The sequence below is a fragment of the Symphalangus syndactylus genome, chromosome 13 (assembly GCF_028878055.3).
Source record: "Symphalangus syndactylus isolate Jambi chromosome 13, NHGRI_mSymSyn1-v2.1_pri, whole genome shotgun sequence".
NCBI lineage: Eukaryota > Metazoa > Chordata > Mammalia > Primates > Hylobatidae > Symphalangus > Symphalangus syndactylus.
This window is the reverse complement of record NC_072435.2, coordinates 55,966,035-55,991,697: the sequence shown is the minus strand read 5'-3', so window position 1 is coordinate 55,991,697 and position 25,663 is coordinate 55,966,035. Positions and strand designations below refer to the sequence as shown.

At 40.1% G+C, this 25,663-nt stretch overlaps 1 protein-coding gene across 2 annotated transcripts in view; it reads right to left on the bottom strand.

Moving 5' to 3' along the window:
• Positions 1–25,663, bottom strand: part of ZNF507 (zinc finger protein 507) — a 41,734-nt gene that overhangs the window by 4,452 nt on the left and 11,619 nt on the right. For both annotated transcript variants that reach the window (XM_055237102.2, XM_055237101.2), the window contains exon 4: positions 22,134–22,248. In XM_055237102.2, coding sequence (XP_055093077.1) covers positions 22,134–22,248 — 115 coding nt within the window. The remainder of the gene's footprint in view (positions 1–22,133; positions 22,249–25,663) is intronic.

The window sequence follows — 25,663 nt, the reverse complement described above, 5'->3', positions numbered from 1 at the left end:
CTGTAACAATTATTATAGCCCTTCCTCTGAACCCTTATTAGACATACTGTATTTCACTGAATCTAAGATGTTACTGATTCTAAGAGGTACACTGATTTCAGAGAGGTCCTAGAATGGAAGTCCTGCAATCAATGAAAGAAGGTCTTTTATATTGTAAAGAATTAGTAAGAATCAAGACAAACATTCCAGATTACTTTAGCTATTACAATATTTGGAAAGATTTTTGATGTAGTAATAGGCAAAATATTTGCTCTAAATTATTTAATCATACACACAAAGAAAAACTTACACAATTAATACTTTGTACCACTCTACTACTTAATTGAGAAAGCAAAAAGGAACGAAATGATTTTCAACATGAACTCTGCACTCTTTATAGACCCAGAAAAAATGGAAGCAGTCGTCTTGAAAAAGCTTCAGCAATTTAGATTTCATAAATAAAACAAATAATAATCTTAAAAAGTTTCTATTAGAAAACATAATTGTTCCACATAGTTGAGTACACTTGGTAAAATCTGAACTTAACAATGAAACATTTTTAGAAAAATTAGTAAGACTTTATTTTTTAGATGCCTTTAGGTTTACAGAAAAAACTGGCCAGATAGAACTGAGTCCTCATATAACCCCTCCTCCTCTGCACCCAATTCCTCCCATTATTAACATCAGTGTGCTGTATTTGTTATAAATGATGAATCTATATTGATACATTTTTATTAACAAAAGCCCATAGTTCACATTAGGGTCCACTATTTGTGTTGTACAATTCTGTGGGTTTTTGTTGTTGTTGTTGTTGTTGCTTGAGACAGAGTCTTGCTCTGTCTCCCAGGCTGGAGTGCAGTGTTGCTCTGTCGTGATCTTGGCTCACTGCAACCTCTGCCTCCTGGGTTCAAGCGATTCTCGTGCCTCAGCCTCCTGAGTAGCTGGGATTACAGGCATACACTTCCACACCTGGCTAATTTTTATATTTTTGGTAGAGATGGGGTTTCACTATGTTGTCCAGGCTGGTCTTGAACTCCTGGCCTCAAGTGATCCACCCGCCTCCCAAAGTGCTGAGATTACAGGTGTGAGCCACCATGCCCAGCCAATTCTGTGTTTTGACAAAGGTATAATGCCATGAATCCACCATTCCAGTGTCATACGAACAGTTTCACTGCCCTAAAAATGCCCTGTACTCCACCTTTTCATCCTTCCTTCCTGCCCCTGAATCCCTGGCAACCACTGATCTTTTTACTGACTCCAAGTTTTGCCTTTCCCAGAAGATCACATAATTGGAATCATAGCAATATGCATGTATGGTTTTTACATGTCTTTCAGGGCTTGATCATTCTTATTGCTGAGTAATATTACATTGTGTGGATGTATCATAGTTTGTTTGTTCACTCACCTGCTGAACAGTATCTTGGTTGCTTCCAGTTTTTTGCAATTACGAATAATTGCTGATATGAACGTTCATGTGCAAAGTTGTTCTGTTTTGCTTTTGAGACTGGGCCTTACTCTGTTGCCCAGGCTGGATCCAGTACAGTGGCATGACCATAGCTCACTGCAGTCTCAAACTCCTGGGCTCAAGCAATCCTCCTGCCTCAGCTTCCCAGCAAGCTCAGGTTTTTATAAGGAAAGCCCAAGTTTTTATAAGGATAAAAGTTGTCATCATTTGGGCAAATACTTAGGAGCATAATTGCTGGGCCGTATTGTAAAACTGTCATCTTTTTAGGAAACTGCAAATGCACTTTTCCAAAGACATTTTTGTTAAATACTTAATTACAAACCTAACAAATCAGATAACTTACCTGAACTCTTTCCTACACCAATAAGAGACACAGTCAGCAATAACGAGGCACAAAGAAAATCAAACGGCATAGGAGTAAATAAAACAATTAAATACGGTCAAAGACTAAACTCTTTTTCTGACCCACCTCCAATTTAACTTTGTGATAGCATGCAGCAGTATTCTTTTATCACACACTCTGAGGAATCAGGTCCAAGGCCAAAGGTCGCTGATCTCAAGAAATACCAGCCCACTTACAGGCAATACACAGGCAGTTAGTTCTTTTTTTTTTGAGACAGGGTCTTGCTCTGTTGCCCAGGCTTGAGTGCAGTAGTGGAATCATGGCTCACTGCAGCCTTGGCCTCCTGGACTCAAGTGATCCTCCTATCTCATACTCCCTAAGTGCTAGGATTACAGGCATGAGCTACCATACCCGGCCTAAATAGGCAATTCTTGATAGAACTTCTAATAAATTCAACTATATGAAAAGATATTCAATCTCACTAACAATCAAGGAAATGTATCACACCCCTCAGACTGGCAAAGATAAGTAAGTCTGATAAAATGTGGAATCTGATAAATCTGGTAAGATTTTTCACAGATGTGGAAAAATGGAAATGTACAAATTTTATGTATGGCACTCTGAAGAGCAATTTGGCAATATCTATTAAGGCTGAAGTGGCACACACCTGTAGCCCCACAATTCTGGTGTTCACAAGGAAACACATACAAGAATCATCCTAGCCATGAACACCAAAAAAGGATACAACCCACAACCACTGTTCTTCCGCAAGGATATGAAAACAAATTGGTTTATTTTCATATAGTGGAATGTTATAAAGTGGAAAAAAAGAAAAAAAAAAACCCCCATGAGATCTACACTTAGCACCAGAAACCATTGTCAATAATGATCAGTGAAAAGAAAAATAAAAATATCTGTTAGGCTTTTAATTTAAATAAATTGTTAAAACACCAAAACCAACAGAATGTATTGCTTAATATATCCATATATATGTATATACACATACATATGTTATATACATAGAAAAGTTATTCACGAATACCTGAAATGATACATATCACTATCAAGACAATCGGTTACCTCTCAGGAGGAAGGGGTGAAGAAGTAAGAAAGTGAGGCTTTAGCTATATATACAACGCTTTATTTCTTCAAAATGTGGTAAAATGTTTGACATTTCATTATTTAAATATTAAAAAAATTGTTCCCCCATTCTCTTTAAGCTTTTACAGCCTGCATTCTCCTTAACACTTTATTACAGCTGGCATAATAAAACAAACAAAATCACTACATTTTATTCTTGGTTATCTACAAAAAAAACCTAACCTTAATTCATTTTATTTTGCCCATTTATATCTGAGATGCAGCAATTTTTTGATAAACCTCAATAAATCTTTAAGGGAATCTTCACTAACATCTTTATCAGAGGGTGGGCAGCTGGCAACTTCTCCACCCCCAAGCCATTAAACTCAGTGTCTGTATCTGTGACTGTCACATGGTGGTGGTGTGTACTATAGTGTGGTTACAGTCCCCTGCTCAAATGTCTCTGGATCAGTTGCTTGAGAAGGGCAACTGCCCTGCACCATGATGGTTGGGCACCCAGCTCGTTGCCAGCCAAGAGATGCCCACTCCCTTCTGCCTAGTGCCTCTACCAAGGTGCCTTTACATATGTCGGGCTCTCATACGTTAATTTTTATGTTATGCAAAGGGGAAACAGACATGAAATGCTGGCTCTTCAGACACTCGCCTCCTCACTTTCATTCAGACTGTGGTCCCGGGGCCTCACCAGAAAATTCTTTATCTGGAATGATCCCCCAGTGACAAGTCAGACTTATGCAACAAGAATTTCATACTTTTGAGAAAACTGGGTCAGAAAGCAAATGCCAGAAATCTCAAATTTATCCTATAGAACATCTCTAATGTTATTCCAACCTTTTAAAAATAAGTGATGAACTACTGTTTACTGTTTTACTTAAAAAAAAAGCTTCTAATTTTAGAATAGTTACAGATACAGATACAGATATATAGAAAAGTTATTTCCCTTACTGTTAACATGTTACATTCCTGGGGTACATCTGCCATAAATCAGGAGCCAATGTTCCTTACCTCATTATTAACTGAAGTCCACGCTTTATTCGGATTTCCCTGGTTTGTACTTAACATCCTGTTTCTGTTCCATGACCCCATCCAGGACAACATGGCTTTTAGTCCTCACGTCTCCTTAGGATCTTCTAGACTGCAATTATTTCTCCTACTTGCCTTGTCTCTTTGAGACGGAGTTTCACTCTGGGGCCCAGGCTGGAGTGCAGTGGTGTGGTCTCGGCAAACTGCAACCTCCGCCTCCCAGGTTCAAGCGATTCTCCTGCCTCAGCCTCCTGAGTAGCTGGGATTACAGGCGTGCGCCACCACGCCTGGCTAATTTTTGCATTTTTAGTAGAGATGGGGTTTCGTCATGTTAGCCAGGCTGGTTTCTAACTCCTGACCTCAGGTGATCCGCCTGCCTCAGCCTCTCAAAGTACTGGGATTACAGGCACTGAGCCACCAAGCCCAGCCAACTTGCCTTGTTTTTAATGCCCTTGACATATCTGAGGAACATGGATCAGATATTTTGTAAAATGTCCCTCAAGTTGGGGCTGTCTGCTGTTTTTTATCATGGTTAGACCGAGCTGATGGGTTCTTGGGAGAAAGGCCACAAAGGAAAAGGGCCATCCTCCCCACATCCCACTCTCAGGAGAACTCGCCCCTGACCTTCCTCCCCTGGCTGAGGTCAGGTTTCTCCAGGGTCAAGTTCCTCTTTCTCAACCCTGTTTCCATAGTGTACCACTGGGAAGGGGGTCACTGGGTGCAGCCCACACTTAAGAGCTGGGATGATCAACTGCCTCCTTGAGGGAGGGGCATCTATGTCAACTACGTGGAATTCTTCTGCACGGGATGTGTCTATTCTCACCCACCTATTCAACCATTTATATACATCAGTATGGACACATGGTTATTTTATACTTTGGGATGTGGGCGGCAAGCCACCTAGGTGCCGAGGCAAGAGACCGAGGGCACGAGCTGTTCCAGTATAATAAAATATATAAAACAACAAGAGTTATACTAGATATAGATCATAGATATGATTATACATGAATATCATTAATCATTAGTTTGTAGCAATTACTCTTTATTCCAATATTATTATAATCTTTGCTCTATAATCATAACCCAGGAAAAACCAGGCCATATAGAGATAGGAGTGGAAGGGACATAGTGAGAAGTGACCAGAAGACAAGTGTGCGAGCCTTGTTACACCCGGGCAGGGCCACCAGAGGGCTCCTTGGTCTAGCGGTAATGCCAGCATCTGGGAAGATGCCCGTTGCCAAGCAGACCATGGTCTGGCGGTAGAATCAGTGTCAAGGAAAAACACTCGCTACTTAGCTGACTGGGAAAGAGAGTCTCCCTTTCCCCAGGGGAGTTTAGAGAAGACTCTGCTCCTCCACCTCTTGTGGAGGGTCTGACATGAGTCAGGCCCGCCCGTAGTTATCTGGAGGCCTAACTGTCTCCCTGTGATGCTGTGCTTCAGTGATCATGCTCCTAGTCCGCTTTCATGTTCCATCCTGTACACCTGGCTCTGCCTTTTAGATAACAGTAGCAAAATTAGTGAAAGTACTAAAAGTCTCTGATATGCAGAAATAATGGTGTAAGCTGTCTCTCTCTCTCTCCCTCTGCCTCGGCTGCCAGGCAGGGAAGGGCCCCCTGTCCAGTGGACACGTGACCCACGTGACCTTACCTATCACTGGAGATGACTCACACTCCTTACCCTGCCTCTTTGTCTTGTATCCAATAAATATCAGTGCAGCCTGGCATTTGGGGCCACTACTGGTCTCCGCGTCTTGGTGGTAGTGGTCCCGCAGGCCCAGCTGTCTTTTCTTTTATCTTTTTGTCTTGTGTCTTTATTTCTACAAGCTCTCGTCTCCACATACGGGGAGAAAAACCCACCGACCCTGTGGGGCTGGTCCCTACATTGGTGCAAATTCTGTATTGCACTATTTATTTTGTTGCTCAAACTCCTCCAGCCTTGCCCCCTGGGCCTCTGTGGTTGGCTCCCATGTCCTGCTGCCACACCTCAAGTTTTGTTTCTTAAGCACTTCCTTACTTGCTGGACCTGAGATGCTCCAGGATCACTTTGCATATTCCCCACCACAGTCCTAGACTAGACTGATAATTTCTCCAGTTCTTTTTATTGGAGAAAGGTATCAGAAACCAAGATTTGGGTGACAGGTGAACTGCTTTAATTTTGTAAATAACTTTTTTCCTGATTTCAAAAATTCACTGTAGAAAATTAGAAATATACAGGAAAAAAAAAGAAAATAAAAATCACTCATAGCCTTATCACTAGATATAACCATTATTATTATTTTGATGTCTATTTTCCAGTATTTAAAAATACATACATTTTTATAAAATTGGAATTATGGAAGGCTACTGTCATAATTTAAACTTTCTACAATAAAGTATTTAATGACTACAATAAGCTGCCTAGCATTTCATATTGGATGGAACTGGTGGAATTCCATTTAATTCTCTATTGTTTTATGCAGAATATATAATTCTGACAATGGACAATCATCTTTGTATAAAAATTTTAGGCACTTAAAGCTTCTGAGAACACCGTCTATAAACTTTAATTTGTGCACCAGTATGTGCTCATTCTTTTAGGGGAGGCTTTTTCTAGGAATACAGACAGTTCAGTATTAGGAGCTTCATTATTATGAGTCACCATTTGAAAGGACTGGAATCAAAAAGGCATATTTTCATTGGTGTTGCTGAGACTAAATCTAAAAAAATCAACATTCATTTTTAAATTTCTGATTATGGAAATCGTTAAACAAAGAGAAAATTATAAATAAAAATGTGATGAATCCGTACCATCCAGTTTCAATAACTGATTGTCGGCATTTTGCTAATCTTGTTTCATGTATTCTAACTTAAAGTTGCCTGATTTTTGCAGACATGTCTTATTCAAATTAGGATCCAAATGAGATCTACATTTCATATTTGGTTGGTAAGTCTCTTAAGTCTCTTTTAATCTATAATATCTCTTCTTTCTTTCCCATCAGGCTTCATGCGTGTATCTGTTGAAGCTATCAGGCCATCTGTCTTGCAGAATCTCTCACAGCATGGACTACACTGAGGACTTCCTGGTGATGTCGTTTATCATGTCCCTGTGCCCTTCATGTTTCTTGTGAACTGGGAGTGAGATCTAGAAAAGAGTTTCTCGGCCTCTGCATTCCTGACATTTGGGGCTAGGTAATTCTTCACTGTGGCGGCTGTCTGGGGCACTGCAGGTTGTCCAGCAGCATCCCTGGCCTCTACTCACTGAATGCCAGTAGCGCATTCTCCCTCAGTTGTGACAAACGCAGTAATGTCTCCAGACATTGGCAAATGTCCTCTCAGGGGGCAAAAGCCCTTAGTTGGGAACCAATGATCTACACGTTTCATTAGATCCAAGGTCATATTTAATTTTTTTTTTTTTTTTTTTTACAAATATATTCCATGGGTATAGCTGTGTATTTCCTACTGTCATACTCAGGAGGCACTTAAATCAAACCAACAGCACCTAACCCAATATACATTCTTAATAAAACTTCTCTACAAAATAAGGTAGATGGATAATTCTTCAATATCATAAAAATATAACTTTCTCAATTCCAAAACTAGTATCAAGCTTAATTAGGAAACACCAGAAGCATTTCCATTAAGTTCAAGAACAGAACAAGGACATTTACTATCCCCACTGCTATGCAGTGTTGTGGAGGTACCAGCTAGGACAATCAGACAAGAGAAAGAAAGAAGAGGTATAGGCCGAGCGTGGTGGCTCATGCCTGTAATCCTAGCACTTTGGGAAGCTGAGGTGGGCGGATCACCTGAGTCGTGAGTTTGAGACCAGCCTGGCCAACATGGTAAAACAATGTCTCTACCAAAAATACAAAAATTAGCCATGCGTGGTGGCGGGTGCCTGTAATCCCAGCTACTCAGGAGGCTGAGGCATGAGAATCTCTTGAACCCAGGAGGCATAGGTTGCAGTGAGCTAAGATCACACCACCGCACCACTGCACTCCAGCCTGGGTGACAGCACAAGACTCCGTCTCAAGAAAAAAAAAAAAAAGAAAGAAAAGCTATAAATAAAAGGAAAGTATGAGAAAATGATTTGCAGATAATATAATGATATACCTTAACAATCCAATAGAAAATTAAAAACTGTTACAAATAACAACTCAATAAAGCCACAAAACTAACATTCCATCCAGATCAACAACTTTCTTATATGGAAACAATATTAAAATGCTAGCAAAATGCTAGCAAGAAGGAAAAAACAATTTATAATAGCAATGGAAAAAATAAAATATACAAGAACAAGCCTAACAATGAGTGAGTGAGTGTGTGTGTGTGTGTGTGGGGGGGGGGGGGGGGGTCCTTGCTTTGCACAGTTCCGAGCTGCATGAATTTCAGTTACTATGGCTTAGTTAAACATTATCAGTCCCCCAACAGCATGGTTCAAATTTCAGTTATTAACTACCATGGGAATACGAACTGTGAGTAACTGCAGAGAACAAACTTGACTGGCAGCTCTTCAGTCTACTATGTAAACAGAGATGCATCATGCCCAGTGACCACAAGCAAGCCTTTCAAAGCTGGTGACTGGTCATTGTGCTATGCAGTTCACTTCCTGACAGCAAAACATGTAGTTATGCTGCATCCTTATCTCCCAACACTAAACCTGCAGGACATGTTACGAAAATGGATAGTCACAAGAGAGGAACTTGCCAACAAAATCGAAGTGCAGCAAAAACCCACGAAGTGATAATGCTGGAAGCAAAATTAGACATACATGTAAATGAATTCTAGAACAAATAAATAATAGGCCACAGGAAATGTTGACACTGCTGCCACTGAAGAAAACTTGGGATATGCAGCCAGAAGATCTTAGTGAAAGTGAATTTAACGACGAGGTATGTAGTTCCTGAAGGAAGTTATGGCGGCCAAAAAGTTTGCGTTAAAGGAACTCTTGGAGACATTTCATGATGATGACAATTACTTAGAAAGGACAACTGACCACTTGCCAAAGGCATAGGAAAGATGCTCATTCTAGACTGCAAAGGATACAATGAGAAGGCAAGTACTGTTCAAACCACTCGATAAGTCTCTTACAAAGAGACAAAACATTTTATTTTTCAAAGTTCCTAAGTTTTAAATTATAGTGTGGTATGATCTGAATTTACGTGACCCCCCCCGGCCTCCAAAATTCCTATGTGGAAACTTAACCTCCAAAGGGATAGTATTAAGAGGTGGGGCTTTTGGAAGGTGACTAGGTCATGAGGACAGAGGCCTTGTGAATGTGAGTAGTATGATCTGAATGTACGTGCCCCCCCCAAAATTCCTATGTGGAAACTTAATCCCCAAAGGGATATTAAGAGGTGGGGACTTTGGAAAGTGACTAGGTCATGAGGGCAGAGGCCTTGTGAATAGGATTAATGCCCTTATAAAAGAGGTTTAAGGGAGCTTTATTGCCCCTTCCAGCATGTCAGGATGCTGCAAAAAGGTGTTATTTATGAAGTAGGGAACAGGCCCTCATCAGACACCAAAGCTGCTGACACCTTGAGCTTGGACTTCCCAGCCTCCAGAACTGTGAGCAACACATTTCTGTTGTTCATAAATTACCCATTCTAAGGCACTTTGTTATAGCAGCCTGAAGGGACTCAGACACACAGCACCATAGTTTAGATATGGTCTGTTTGTCAACACCAAAACTAACGTTGAAATTTGATCCCCAATGTGGCTGTACTGGGAGGCAGGGCCTAGTGGGAGGTTTCTGTGTTTGGGCGTGGATCCCTCATGAACGGGATGTTGGTGTTGTTCTCTCGGTGGTGGGTGAGTTCCTGCTCTTCCAAGACTGGACTGGTTCTCAGAATGAATTCGTTCTCTTGAGAGTGGGGTGTTATGAAGCCAGGACACCCCTCAGTTCTTCTGTTCTTCGCATGTGTCCCCCCTTTTCTGACCTTCTCTGCCATGTTGTGACGTAGTACAAAAACCTTCACCAGAAGCCAGGGCCAGGCCCTCAAACTTTTCGGCCTGCAGAACTGACAGCTGAAAAAAACGCCTTTTCTTCATGTGGAGAGTTGTGGGTTATCTGGTTTCCTATGCTATCAGAGCCCCTTGCTTATGGATTGTTAGTTTAAATTACTGAGCCAATTCCTGTCCACTCAACTGGTCAGCAAACGCTATCTCTTTATTTAAACCCTTTTCTGATTATATAATCTATATTCCTTGCACAAAAATGGAATATAGGCAAGTATAAAGACAAATTCTAAAAAATTACTTGCATAGCTTCCTGGTCTTTTTTAATGTACATATGTAGATCTGAAGCAAAAGTAGAATCATACTATAGATTTTTAATCCTACTTTTGACAACGTTCCATGAGTATTTTCTCAAGTTAAAAATTATGCATTTTCAATGGGGTATAATGTTCCATCCTATGAAAATATTGTAATTTAACTACTCTACTAAGTAGCATAGAGCTAGAATGTTTTTGATCTTTTTGACATTATAAACAATGCTATAACAAATTATCTTGTACATCAATATAAATGCATTGTAGATTATTCTTTAGGATAGAGTTCATTTCCCCCACAAGACTCTTTAAGAATAATAAAGAATGGTCTGGGTGCGGTGGCTCATTCCTGTAATCCCAGCACTTTGGGAGGCCGAGGCAGGCGGATCACAAGGTCAGGAGATTGAGACCATCCTGGCTAACATGGTGAAACCCCATCTCTACTAAAAATATAAAAAATTAGCCAGGTATGGTAGTGGGTGCCTGTAATCCCAGCTACTTGGGAGGCTGAGGCAGGAGAATGGCGTGAACCTGGGAGGCAGAGCTTGCAGTGAGCCGAGATCATGCCACTGCACTCTAGCCTGGGCAACAGAGTGAGACTCCATCTCAAAAAAAAAATAATAATAATAATAATAAACAATTAACACTCCTAGTTGAGACACAGAACATTACCAATATACCTTTGAGACTCCCTGTGTGCCTTGCCTCAATTGCCTCCCCTTCCTTTCCAGGGATAAGAACGTTCCTGGGCTGAGGGGCACAGTCATTTTTTTTTTTTGAGATGGGAGTTTCGCTCGTTGCCCAGGCTGGAATGCAATCGTGCAATCGATCTCGGCTGACCGCAACCTCCCCCTCCCAGGTTCAGGTGATTCTCCTGCCTCAGCCTTCCAAGTAGCTGGGATTACAGGCATGCGCTACCACACCCGGCTAATTTTGTATTTTTAGTAGAGACAGGATTTCTCCATGTTGGTCAGGCTGGTCTCGGACTATTGGCCTCAGGTGATCCACCTGCCTCAGCCTCCCAAAGTGTTGGGATTACAGGCGTGAGCCACCGCGCCCGGCCGGGCACAGCCATTTTTAAGGCTCTGATCTATACATGTAGTACCCAGAAAAAGGAGAAATGATAGAAAATATGTTTTGACAGTTGGTAAGGGCATAAAAACAGAAGTGCAGATCCATGAACAGAATAAATGGCCCAGAAATAAATCTAAACATACACAGTCAATGAATATTTGACAAGGGCACCAAGAGGACATAATGGAGAAAGAATAGTCTCTTCAATAAATGGTGCTGGGAATACTGGATATCCACATGCAAAAGGATTAAATTGGACCCATATCTTACATCATCCACAACAATCAACTCAAAATGGATAAAATAGCTGAATGGAATATCAGAAACCATCCAACTCCTAGAAGAGAATACAAGGAAAAATCTCGCTGCAGTGGCAATGATTTTTTGGTTATGATACCAAAAGCTCAGGCTACAAGAGCACAAATAAATAAATGGGACATCAAACCAAAAAACCTCTGCACAGCAAAGAAAACAATCAACAAAATGAAAGAGCAACCTAAGGACTGCAAAAAAATATTTGCAAACCACATATCTGATAAGGGGTTAATATCCAAAATTTATAAAGAACACTTATAACTCAATAGCAGAAGGACAAATAACTCGATTAAAAAATGGGCAAAGGACCTGAACAGTTACTTCTCCAAAGACATAAAAACTGCAACAGTGATATGAAAACATGCTCAACATCGCTAATCATCAGGGAAACACAAATTAAAACCACTACGAAATGACAACCTGTTAGGATGACTATTATCAAAGACAAAAGAGAGAACAAATGTTGGCAAGGGTGTAGGGAAAAGGAAATCCTACTACACTGTTGGTGACAATGTAGATTGGTACGGCCATGAAAAATAGTATGGAGGTTCCTAAAGAAATTAAAAACAGAACTACCACACGACCCAGAAATCCCTCTTCTGTGTAGGAGATGAAATCGCCACCTCACCAGGTATCTGCATTTCCATGTTCAGTGCAGCATTCCTCACAAAAACCAAGGTATGGAAACAACCTAAGTGTCCACTGACGGACAAATGGATAAAGAAAACGTGGCAGGTGCACGTGCGCGCGCACACACACACACACACGCACACACACATACACAATCATTCCACCTTAAAAAGGGAGAGCCTGCCTTTTGCCACAACATGGATGGGCCCTCATGCCAACAAGCCAGACACAGACAGACAAATATTGTTCAATCTTACTTAAAAGTCCAATACACACACACACAGAGAGAAGGAAGGAGTGGTTACCAGGGGCTGGGGGTGGGGAGAGAGAGAAGATTCCGGCATACAAAGCAGCATGTATGTAGGATGAACTTGTCTAGAGATCTAATACACAGCATGAGGACTGTAATCAAAATGTGCTGTATTAGGAATTTTTGTTAAATAAGTAGATTTTAACTGCTTTTGCCACAAAAAAGTATGTAAGATGATAGATATGCTAATTTGCTTCACTACAGTAACCATTTTACTGTCTATATCCTATACATCATATTGTTAACCTCCAATATATACAATAACATGTATTAGAAAACAAAACAAAAACATAAAGAAAAGAAAGTATGTTTTGAAACAGAGGCTATGTCTAACAAATCATTTCTAACCACCTCACCAACAGACCAGCAACAACCATATTTCCATGTAGGGTAAACTGCTCCTTCCTATCCCACCCCATCCATTGGCCAAAAAAAGGCTTAAACCAAAACGAAACCACACTGACAAAAGAGCATGTTGATCATGACACTACCTGTCACGATTCTGCTTTGCTTCCTTGGTGGAACTGCTGGATGCTCCTGATGACAGAGCCATTTGGGACTCAATTATTCAAGTCTACCAAGGCAAAGTCATACATATGACATGGGGAAAGAAGTGAACACCCTAACAGCGTGATTGCTGTACTCCTAGAGTGGCCTGTAAATATGGCCATTGCTAGATCCAGGCTTTGGAATGTCCAAAGCAGCACAATTTCTATGTTAACCAATAAAACCCGACCCGTATCTGTATAAAAAATGGTTTCTTCCCAATGCAAAGAAGCTACTTTGGCAACCCAAAGAAAGCCAATGTAGAGACCCAAGGCTTCTTATAACTTGGCTAAAAAGCCTGAGACTGAATTTTTCTACAGACTTTCCCACTGTTAGTAAGTCAGTTACTTTGGTCTCAGAACCCCAAGGAGATAAGGATGCTGGTTTAAAAACCCCCACTTTCCTGGCCTGGGACCAAGGTTAGTTTCCAGGTCAACTGCCTTGGGAATACTGTATCCTTGGGAATACTGCCTTGGGAATAGTTTCCAGGTCAACTGCCTTGAGGGCTTAGATGGAAGAAAGTAGCTGGATGTCCTACAAGATTTGGGGTGACCTGAGTCTGGTTTGAACACATACACAAATATTTCAATAGAAATTTTTGCAATAGGGCTTATGACCTTCAATTCATTTTCTATGCTTTTAAAGAAATAACTAAGGCCCCCACAAAACAGCCACTTCAAATTTTGTGATGAACCTGAGAGATCTTTATGCCACTGAGAAAAACAAACTCTTTCAGTTCATCTCTTCAAAACAAAATACATATTTTTTCCTCCTGATGAAACTACCTCCTTCACTATTTTCCTTAAACAAACTGAGGCTTTTTAAAGACTTAAGTTTTTCCCCAAGCCAACACATTGACTAAAGAATCACGATGCCTACAGATGAAAAAAGACTGAAGCCTGTAACTGGTGGAAGTGATGGGCTGTGACTGCCAAGGTTAGGTCATAAAAGGCAACACAGCTTTTGCCTACTTCGTATCTAAGAAGCTCATTTTGGGGACTAGCAGACCTGCAAAGTCCACAAGGAGAAATCATGTATGTGTTCCAGCTGAGGCCCAACCAACAGCCAGCACAGCCACCAGCCTGTGCTGAGGCAGCCTTCAGAGGACTGTAACCCCTAGCTGTCTGGGTCACTTCCAGCCTTCAAGCCTTCCCTGATGAGATCCCAGACTGTATGGGACAGAGACAAGCTGTCTCTACTGTGTCCTTTCCAAATTCCTGACTGACCCATAGAATCCCTGAGCATAATGAAATTGCTTCTGTTTCACACCCCGATTTGGCGTGGGCTGCTGGCATGCAGCAGCAGTACACTTCATAAAGAAATCTCCCTGGTGTAGCACAGACAGGCAGGATGACACAGTTATTAGGAGCAAGAGTTCAGGCCCCGGCTCTGAGACATGGGGAACTGTTATTTAAGCTAGCCCAGCCTCTGTTTCCATGTCTACAAAATTGGGGTAGTAATATTCCTAAGTACTGGGCTGCTGTGAGGACTGAACTGACACGTATTAAATGCTTAGCACACCGGGCCTGGCCCACAAACAGTCTTCTCAAAAATACCAGCTATTATCATCCTTTCTAATAAACTTATATTTATACAAATCCCATACAATAACTGACTACGCTGAGAGACAACCTTATCATTTCCATTCTAAACTGCCATTCCCCCTGCTGAAAGCCTTTCTGGAATGTTTTCTGTTTAGATTTATTTTTAGCTTTAGTGCCATATTAGTAAATGAGGCTCAGTAATACCTAAGCACACATAGTTGATGCGCCATCCCTGAAAATCAGCACACATTTTTATTTCTGTATCATCATCTACCTTACTCAACAGACTATTTCAAAAAATCAAAACTAGTTTCAGAATATAAGAACACAAAAGTCCTAAACACAAAGAAAAAGATTAATACATTTGATTATATTAAACTGGAAATGTCTGTTCATCAAAAGACATCATTGAGAAAATAGAAAGGCAAGCCATAGTTAGATGACATCTGCAATATGCCCCACAAAGGCCTTGTACTCAGAATACATGAAGAGCTCCTGCACATCAGTAAGAAAACAGCAGATGATATAGTTTGGATATTTGTCCTTTCAAATTTCATGTCGAAATTTGATTCCCAATGTTGGAGGTAAAGCCTGGGGAGAGGCGACTGGGTCATGGGGATGGATCCCTTATGAATGGCTTGGTGTAGTTATTCATGAATAATGAGTTCTCTCTCTGTTACTGCAAGATCTGACTGCTAAGAAGAGCCTGTACCTCCTCCCCTCTCTCTTGCTCCATGTCTCACAATGTGACATATCTGCTCCCGCTTCACCTCTGTCATGACTGGAAGCCTCCTGAGGCCCTCATCAGAAGCAGAGGACAGCCTGCAGAACCATAAGCCAAATAGACCTCTTCTTTATACATTACCCACCCTCAGATATTCCCTTATAACAATGCTAAACTAATACAATAGACAATGCAAAAAAGAAGTGGGCAATAATAGCCCATAAACAAATGAAAACATGCTCAAACTCAGAAATCATCAGGGAAATGCAAACAAAGCACAATACTACTATACATCTACCAAAACAATAAAGATTAAAGACTGACAGCACAAAGTGCTGGTGAGGATGTGAATAGGTACAACCATTTTGGGAAAACTGTTGACACTGTCTACCAAAGCTGAATACATATACATGTCCAATTACCCAGAAATTCCACCCCTAGGTATAAACCCAATGGAAATGGACTCATTTCATATATGTGCCCAAAAACATGTAAAAGAATGTTCAAAATGTTATCGATCATATCAGGGAGGAAAACCTTGCAATAACCCAAATGTCTATCCACAGAACAATGAATAAATTGTGGTGGTCTTAACAGTGGAATACTATGTAACAATGAAATGCAATTGTGCTAGGTGGAACTATACAGACACACACACACACACACACACACACACACACACGTTGAGTAAAAAAATCTGAACATAAAGTAGAATATGTACTGTATGATTCCATTTTTATTAAGTTCAGAAACAGAAAAAAACTAATTGATAATGTTAGAAGTCAAGATAGTGGTTACCAGAAAGAGGGGAGGGGTGGTTAATGACTGGAAAGCCCACGAAGGGGTGCTGCTGAAGGGCTCATAATGGTTTGTGTTACAAGCACAAGTTTAATTTGTGATTATTCATCAGCTGTACCTTTGTGATTTATGCAATTTTCAGGAGGCATGGTAACATCAATTATAAAATCTATTTAAAAAATTTAGAGGGAGGGAGGGAGAGAGAGACTTAAGATACTCTCTTAATAGAGTGGCTGGACCTTGTTTTGTTCTCAATATGAAAAAGCTACCTCCAAAAGTATGTTTTGAAACAATTAGGGGAAAATGGGTATTTTGGACTGGGTATTAAAAAAAATCATCTTATATTATTTGGGCAGCTATTCTACTTAAGGAAGAAAAGGCATAATGATACCACTACACATTTATTTTCAAGCATAAACTTATACAAAAAGCTTATAGAATCAGACCCATTTTACAGATGGGAAAAATTGTGGGATATGGATTACTATCAGTCAACATTTACCAAGCACCTACTATGTCCCGGGCTGTGTGTGGAGTACTTGAGCCCAAAGCCCATGTACTTCCCTTGAAATCATGCTGTCCCCCTGCCACAGTGTAGTTTCAGAACCTAAGCACAGTACAGTTGTGTTTCTAAGGGAAAATGGGTTCCATGCCATATGGTTAAAAAGAAACTGATACTCTTAGGACAACGTTTTGTTCTCCCATCTTGTTCTCTACAAAAGTGGTACTGGGAGATGTAAATCAGGGCAGGTCCAGCAGTGCAATATTAAACTAAACCAAGGACCATCTAATATGAAAAATTTTGAGTGGAACTTTTCAGTAAAACTTTGGGGTCAATGTTATAAATGTCAGGTATAATCTCTCACCTTATACAAAAATCAACTCAAGATGGATTAAGGACTTAAACCTAAGACCTGAAACTACAAAAATCCTAGAAGATAACACTGGAAAAACTCTTCTAGATACTGGCTTAGGCAAGGATTTCATGGCCAAAAACCCAAAAGCAATTGCAATAAAAACAAAGATAAATAGCTGTATCTCATTAAACTAAAGAGCTTTAGCAAGGCAAAAGGAACAGTCAGCAGAGTACACAGACAACCCACAGAGTGGGTGAAAATCTTCACAATCTACACATCTGACAAAGGACTAATATCCAGAATCTACAATGAACTCAAACAAATTAGTAGGAAAAAAACAATCAATCCCATCAAAAAGTGGGCTAAGGACATAAATAGACAATTCTTAAAAGAAGATACACAAATGGCCAACAAACATGAAAAAATCATTAATGATCAGGGAAATGCAAATCAAATGCAACATCACTAATGATCAAGGAAATGCAAATCAAAACCACAGTGTGATACCACCTTACTCCTGTAAGAATGGCCATAATCAAAGAATCAATAAACAGTAGATGTTGGTGTGGATGTGGCGATAAGGACCACTTCTACATTGCTGATGGGAACGTAAACTAGTACAGCCACTATGGAACAGTGTAGAGATTCCTTAAAGAACTAAAAGTAGAACTACCATTTGATCCAGCAATCCCAGGAAAAGAAGTCATTATCTGAAAAAGACGCTTGCACATGCGAGTTTATAGCAGCACAATTCACAACAGCAAAATCGTGGAACCAACCCAAATGCCCATCAATCAACAAGTGGATAAAGAACTCTGATATATATATATATTATGATGGAATACTACTCAGCCATAAAAAGGAATGAATTAACAGCATTTGCAGTGACCTGGATGAGATTAGAGACTATTATTCTAAGTGAAGTAACTCAGGAATGGAAAACCAAACATCGTATGTTCTCACTGATACGTGGGACCTAAGCTATGAGGACGCAAAGGCATAAGAATGATAAAATGGACTTTGGGGACTTGGGGGGAAAGAGTGGGAGGAGGGCAAGGGATAAAAGACAACAAATATGGTGCTGTGTATACTGCTCGGGTGATGGGTGCACCAGGTTCTCACAAATCACCACTAAAGAACTTACTCATGTAACCAAATACCACCTGTACCCCAACAACTTATGCAAAAATAAAATTTAAAAAAGAAAAAAATGTCAGGTATAACTATAATTGGTATATGGTTTACACAGAATAAAAACAAAGTTATTAATAGCTGCATTGGTAAGGACCGGGATGGAATGATGTCATTTTAATCTTTCCCTGTCCTTCCACAGGAATGGAAAACAGCTCTCTTTTTTTCTGGGTAAGAACAGGGCTTCTGAGATAATCTGACAACTTCATGAGCAGAAAATGGGAACAAGCCCCTTCAATGCACCAAGTAACATGCTGGGTACTTCATAAATATAATCTCACTTAATCTTCACAAAGTCTTATGAGCGGGGAAGTATTCTCCCCAGTTTCGTATGGGAAAAGAGGCTTAGTGTGGCATAACATTCCCAAGGTCACCAGTGGGGCACAGGAAGTGTGTGGTCCAGGCCTGGGATGCTCCCAAGATACTAGAGTGACTCCAAAGCAGCCAGACATAGCATGGGGACATCAGCAGGGACAGCACTCTGCCTGGGCCCAGCATCTCTCCTGTAAAATGAGCTCTGCCTGCCTACCCTGGCACAGAATTAATTCTTCTTTGTTTCCCTAGTGTTTTAGAGGTCATCAGCCTTTTAGTACTTTTCTTTGGTTAGATAATGAATTATTGGGAAGATAAAAGCTGGGCCCAGTAACTACCAGCTACCACATACTGGCTGTTTATTATGTGCTGGTACCTTATATGGTATTTCATTTCATCCTTACAACCTTAATATCCTCATTCTATTAATGACAAAACCAGCACAGACAGGTGAAACAGTTTGCCCAAGATCACAAATCTCACAAGTGAGAGAGCTCAGATTCAATCCCAGGACTATCTGCCCCCAGAACCAGGGATCCATGAAGCCATACTGCCCAGACCACAAAGATGGGGTCATTGAAGGACTGGAATGACAGCATAAAAAGCAAAAGCATGAGAAAGGAACAGGTTTCACCACTACAGAAAACTTACTATGTAACAGGCACACTAAAGTAAACAATAAATCTTTTGCGCCCTTGTGCAAAGTTTAGAAATTGTGCAACAAGGCCTTGTAGCTCTTTAAGAACTCATTACTGCTGCTTGTGAGCATGTTTCTTAACAAAATGTAGGGAATCAGAAATGCATAGAGTATGGCATGAACTCTGAGAAACCAAGCCCAAACTCTGACCATAAGTGCACCAGGCAAGGAAACTGAATGAAGCAGACACGAAATGAGCCAGAGAAACTCCTGTGATCCTTGGATTAAGTCAGACATTATAAAGGCTGAGCTACCAGCTCCACTTAAGGCACACGGTATAGGACAATGAGGAGCAAGTCCTAGAAACATCCTGGAATAGAACATGTTAATCCGTAATGCTCTGCGACCAGAAATCCCATGAAGACAAAGGATGGTGAGTATTTAAAGAAGGTTAAAAGGAGAGCCATGACATTAGAAAACAAGACTTATGAGGAAAAACTGATAATAAGTACAAAGAGGGAGATACGACAAAATTGTTTCTAAGGCATAAACACACACCAAACCCAGTGACAAAGTGGAGTGTGAATAAATTTGGAAAATAACAGACTGAGAGTTCTCTCATGTTACACAAAGAGGATTCTCACGGGATGTTGCCCGTTGGTAGGAAGACCCTAGGACAACTGCAATGAATTCTATGAATCTGTGAATATTTTAAGAACATAAGAAAACATCCCTGAGACACTGACAGCTATCAAAATGAATCTTTAAGCTGCAAGACTGATCTAATAAAGCAGATCCAGAATGACTAACCTTCAACAGAACCAGAATCACTAACTTTTTTCCTAAGTATTTGAGGGTTTACTTGCTTATTGTTTGTCTACAAGTTCCATGACAGCAAAGATGACGTCTGTTTTGTTATGACTGTAGTCCAAGAATCTAGCACGGCCCCTGAGGCATAATATTTGCTCAATAACTATTTCTCCATGAATGAAAGAACAATCTAATTCTGGACCCAGAGAAATGTTATTTTCTTCTTACTTAAATCACATGAATCTGGCACGGTATGTCTAAATTCAAGGATACCAAAAATATAAAGGCAAAGCTTTCTCTTCCTATCAGGTAAGCTAGTGTTCCCTGTTTCCATCACATTCTCCTAAACATTTCCCGGTACAAATCATGACTGTGTATATACTCAGTCCCACCTATTAAATAGACTGATTGGACATGGTGTAACCATGTAATCCCAGCACTTTTGGGAGGCCAAGTTGGGCGGACACTTGAGGCCAGGAGTTCAAGATCTGGCGAAACCCCGTCTCTAATTAGCTAATCATGGCACATGCTTGTGGTCCCAGCTACTCAGGAGGCTGAGGCATGAGAATCACTTGAACCTGGGAGGTGGAGGTTGCCATGAGGTGAGATCACGCCACTGCACTCTAGCCTGGGTGATGACAGAGCGAGACTGTCAAAGAAAAAAAGGAAGGAACGAAGGAAGGAAGGAAGGAGGGAGGGAAGGAAGGAGGGAGGGAGGGAGGGAGGGAGGGAGAGAGGGAGGGAAGGAAAGGAAGGAAGGAAAGGGAGGAAAGGAAAGGAGGGAAAGGAGGGAAAGGAAGGGAAGGGAAGGGAAGGGAAGGGAAGGGAAGGGAAGGGAAGGGAAGGAAGGAAGGAAGGAAGGAAGGAAGGAAGGAAGGAAGGAAGGAAGACACTGAGGAGGACTGAGGCAAGGTCAAACACCTTCCACAGAGTTTTAAGACTCTGTAGGCCGGGCGCGGTGGTTCACACCTGTAATCCCAGCACTTTGGGAGGCCGAGGTGGGTGGATCACAAGGTCAGGAGATCGGGACCATCCTGGCTAACACAGTGAAACCCCATCTCTACTAAAAATACCAAAAAAATTAGCTGGGCGCAGTGGCGGACGCCTGTAGTCCCATCTACTCTGGAGGCTGAGGCAGGAGAATGGCATGAACTCAGGAGGGGAGCTTGAAGTGAGCCAAGATTGCGCCACTGCACTCCAGCCTGGGCGACAGAGCGAGACTCCGCCTCAAAACAAAACAAAACAAAAAACAAAAAAAAGACTCTGCAAACAGATGTACTGTCTGAAGAGTGATTATAAGTAAGTCTGCTGGTTTGCAAATTAAGCACATATTGAATATTCAAAACCATACACATATCACCACACTATGGGATTAAACAATGACCTTTTATGGCACAATCTGTTGGGTTTTCATTGAGATTAATAGAATAACTTTCCCACACTCACTTGTATCATATCTACAAAATCTGGGGAGAGAGTTAAAACCTGCTAAGTTTTGACAAGGGGGTGAAAGTTCATGCCCATTGCCTAGCACTATCACTGAGAATGCCTATATTTTCTGAAATACATATGTGAATTTGCTTTTGGGAAAAATCAAGTAACGAAATTAAATGACTTATTCTACACATACTAGCTTAATTTTGAAAAATGGACTCTTTCATAGAAAATTTTATTGCCTTTTAAGTTTTAAGGATCTTTTGCTGAATACTGAGTATCTTACTGCGCCAAATTACTGAAATGAACTCTAAGGCACTGAAAAAGCTATGAAATTTATACCCACATGAAATGAAAACAGAAAATTGACAGATAAAGACAATTTCCTATATATCAACTAGACAAAATACCTACTGTCCTAAGATTCAAGCTTAAAGTTCACATCTGAACAAACCAAACAAGACTTATAAAACCAGCCAGGTGCAGTGGCTCATGCCTGCAATCCCAGCACTTTGGGAGGCTGATGTGGGAGGATCCCTTGAGGCCAGGAGTTCGAGGCTGCAATGAGCTGTGATCACACCACTGCACTCCAGCCTGGGCAATACAGCAAGACCCTGACCCAAAAAATAAATAAATATATAAAACAACAAAATATAAAACCAATTCGTAAAAATTTCTTACTTCTTAACCTGTGTTTCAATAAGTGCTATACATTTTTAATTATTTCATTTTATTTCTTTACTATGAAATATTTTAATACAAGCATTAAAATTCTAGAATTATAACACTTACCTGTACGGCTTATCAGAGTTATGGATTCGCCTGTGGTTTCTGACACCAACATATGTTGTACTTGTATAATCACACACATCACATCTATACTGTTTCTGGACTGAAGACTTATTCCCTAGACAAGGTATTTCAGAGTTTTAGTAGCAGGCTTTGACAAGATTCAAATGACAGCATTTACATTCCATTGTAAATGAAAATTTATACCACACAGTTGTATTAATATTTCAATCATGGCTTTCTCACTGTTTTAACAAGTCTGAAGTGGTTTTATAGGTTTTCCTGCATATACACTATCAGCAGATATAAACTGAACATCATCTGACCTATAAACACAGATAGGTTGAGTGATTTCTGCATAACTATGTACAATATTCTAAATCATAATGAACTTGCTTCTGGCTGACTGTGTAGGAGCTAAATTAATCAGAGACACCTTGTTGAGCTGTATCACCAAATAGGTGTTACTCTAACCAATATTGGATATACTGTCTTACAGAAACACTGACTTGCCAACAAGCTGTAATTTAATACTATACTCCAATTATTATAAAGTGTAGCTATGAAGCATATATAACCAACTCAATATAAAAAGCCTGGCTGGGTGTGGTGTCTCATGCCCATAATCCTAGCACTCTGGGAGGCTGAGGTGGGAGGACTGCTTGAGGCCAGGAGCTGGAGACCAGCCTGGGCAACAGAGCAAGAGATCTCTCCCCCACTCTCCCCCTACAGAAAAAGCCTAAGGCCTTTTCACCCAGTGCATTTTCTTTGTTTACCACTAAACGTCAGCTACCAATGCAACAAGAAAGGAAAAGCAGCCGCAAATTTTTTTTTTTTTTTTTTTTTTTTTTTTGTTTTCTTAGATTTTATTTTTATCCAGGCTAACAAAATTTACCTCTTAATTTAAACATTTGATTTATTTATACTTAAATTACTAATAAATTTTACATTTATTACTATCATGCAGCCACAAATTTTTAAGTGCTATGCAATGTATAATTCTTTCTAGTTAACTGACAGGTTACAGGGACAAAGGTTATGACCGACATGAATATGCAGCTCTCCGAAACGCAGGAAACATGGATCCAACGAAAAGAAGCCATGTTACTAAACTCACTCTGCAACAACAGGGCTGAGTAATTCAAGTTGGGGTAAGCTTATGTCAATACGAGTTGAGTGACTTGATCATATAAAATGATTTCTTGAAGACATTCAACGCTTCATGTACTTGTCTGTCAGCATACAGTCCACAGGCTATTCACACTCTGCTTTATATTCAGAAACAAAGCAAGCATGGAAGCTCATGAAAAAGGCAGAGCAGGAAGAACTGTGTGTCTCTTGGCAGGAAGAAAGCTTAGGTAGGACACCTGTATACACTGCATGAAAGTAAAATCCGTGGTATTATACAAAGGAAAACCCACACTGAAATTTCAACAAAGAAAATCCTTAAGTTAAATTTACAGTTTCTAAAATTGAAATTTTCTTTTGCTAATAACTACTGCCAGGCAGAACAAAATGTCCTAATTTTCTGGTATAAATCTATAACATTAATATACACACTAATCATAATTATAATTTAAGTATTGCTCTTAATTGGTAGGTTAAAAACTTGGACTTGATTATAAATGGCACTGTTCCAAATACAGTTTAAAAAAAGCCCTAAAAAAGGAAGTGTGAAATATTGGATAATGGTTTTGTGCGAGAAATATTACAGATCAATGACAACTAATAAAACTGACAGATGGAAAAACTTAATATAGCACAGAATGAGAGCCTGTGCTACTTCAAGCAACTGTTTCCAATGGAAAGAATATTGGATTTAAAGTTCAAAAACTTGGGCTTAGTCCTCGCTCTGCCACTTTCTACCAGTATGATCATGGGTAAATTATTTTGCCTCTTGAAGTCTCAGTTTTCTCATCTACAAATTGGAAATGCTAGAACCTCACAGCATAGTTTAATAAGTCCTATATTTTTCCTTTAGCAAAGTCTGTACTTTACCTGTATGTCTGGGTAAAATCTCTGCCCTGTCACTAAGCTGTCTATTCCCTGAGGATAAGGATCTGCTTGTTTTGTTTAGACTGAATCCCCAGGGCCTGGCAAATTATAGGTTTCCAATAAAAAACAATTTAATTAGGTTTCATGGAGTAACACCATACGAAAGGGCTTTGTTTGCGGCTCTATTTGAGCTCCTGCGGTATCTGCTGACATACCCATCAGCCTCGTTCTGTCTTCTTCACTGAGTTGGGTTCCTGAAGGGCAGTGACGCCTTTCACTGTACTCCCAGCACCTAGCACAGTATCTAGCTCAAGACAGGCAGGCCATGCCTTTTGGCCAAGCAAATTAGTTAAGCTGAAACATGCCCTAAGGTATCTGTGCTATCAGAATGGCAGAGACTGGGGATCACAGAGGCACACACCTCTCTTCTTGTTTAACAGGTTTACTAAATAGGTAAAGAAGTTTTAACAAAGCATGAATTATTATTACCTTATTTGTGAGCTAAAAATGTTTTCTTTGGCCTGACAATCAGATTTCAAAATATCTAATATTGAGTTAATAAAGTACCCATCCAGGTATAAGTATGCAGCCATCTGAACTGCTACAGTACTGAGAGAAAAAAGCAAATGGAGCCAGGTGGGGGAAAACAGGCACGGCAGGCAATTTAAAAATCCATACATGTAACCCTAAAAAAAAGGCATGAGCCACAAAGAAAAGATGCTGCAACATAAAAGCTAGTAAACATACATTAATACTGTAAAGTCTGAAGTGGTTATTTTGATTTTGAGCTGACACTTTAATCTTTTTATTAAAATTGTGAATTTTAATGTTAACTCATTTGGACAGTTTGAAATGTTTGCTTTTTAGGACGGTGCTAAAAAAGACATCTTCCAACACTGGTATTAACTGCAGGTGGTGCTACTAAGTAGTATTTACTTCATCCCTTCATTAGGGATTTATGGTCCAATCATATTAGACGTTTTAATGTCTCCTTTAAAGGGGATATGGAAACATAATGAATTAAAATAAAAGGAGGCATTTAGGGCTATTTTGTAAAAAGGAAACAAAACTGTTTTAGCTCAGCCATCTACTGCAGAAACAGATGCTATGTCATAAACTCCTTTTGTTTCGGAGAGTTTTACAGGGATGACATCTGTTTGACATGAGAATTTTGGTGCTACAGTGGTGTCAAAATCAGTTCTTTCAGAAGCATTCTAGAATCGGTTATGCTTTCTGGGGTATAATTTAATGAAACATGATGGTAAAACGTTTCACTCTGTAGTCGTTTCTAACTTTAATTCTTAGCAAATCTAAAAAGGAAAGTCACCCCAATATGTTTTATCTCCCATAAACACTATGCGCCACACTGGAGACATTTAAAGTATATCAATTTAAGTGAGCTGAACCAAAGCGGCACAGCTTAGTACACTTTATCCTTAATTCTCCGGATGTGGCATCCGCCTTCTCATGGAGCTCTAATTAAATCTTTTGATTCTAATATTCCTATTACCAGAAACTCGGTTGACTGCTACCTAACT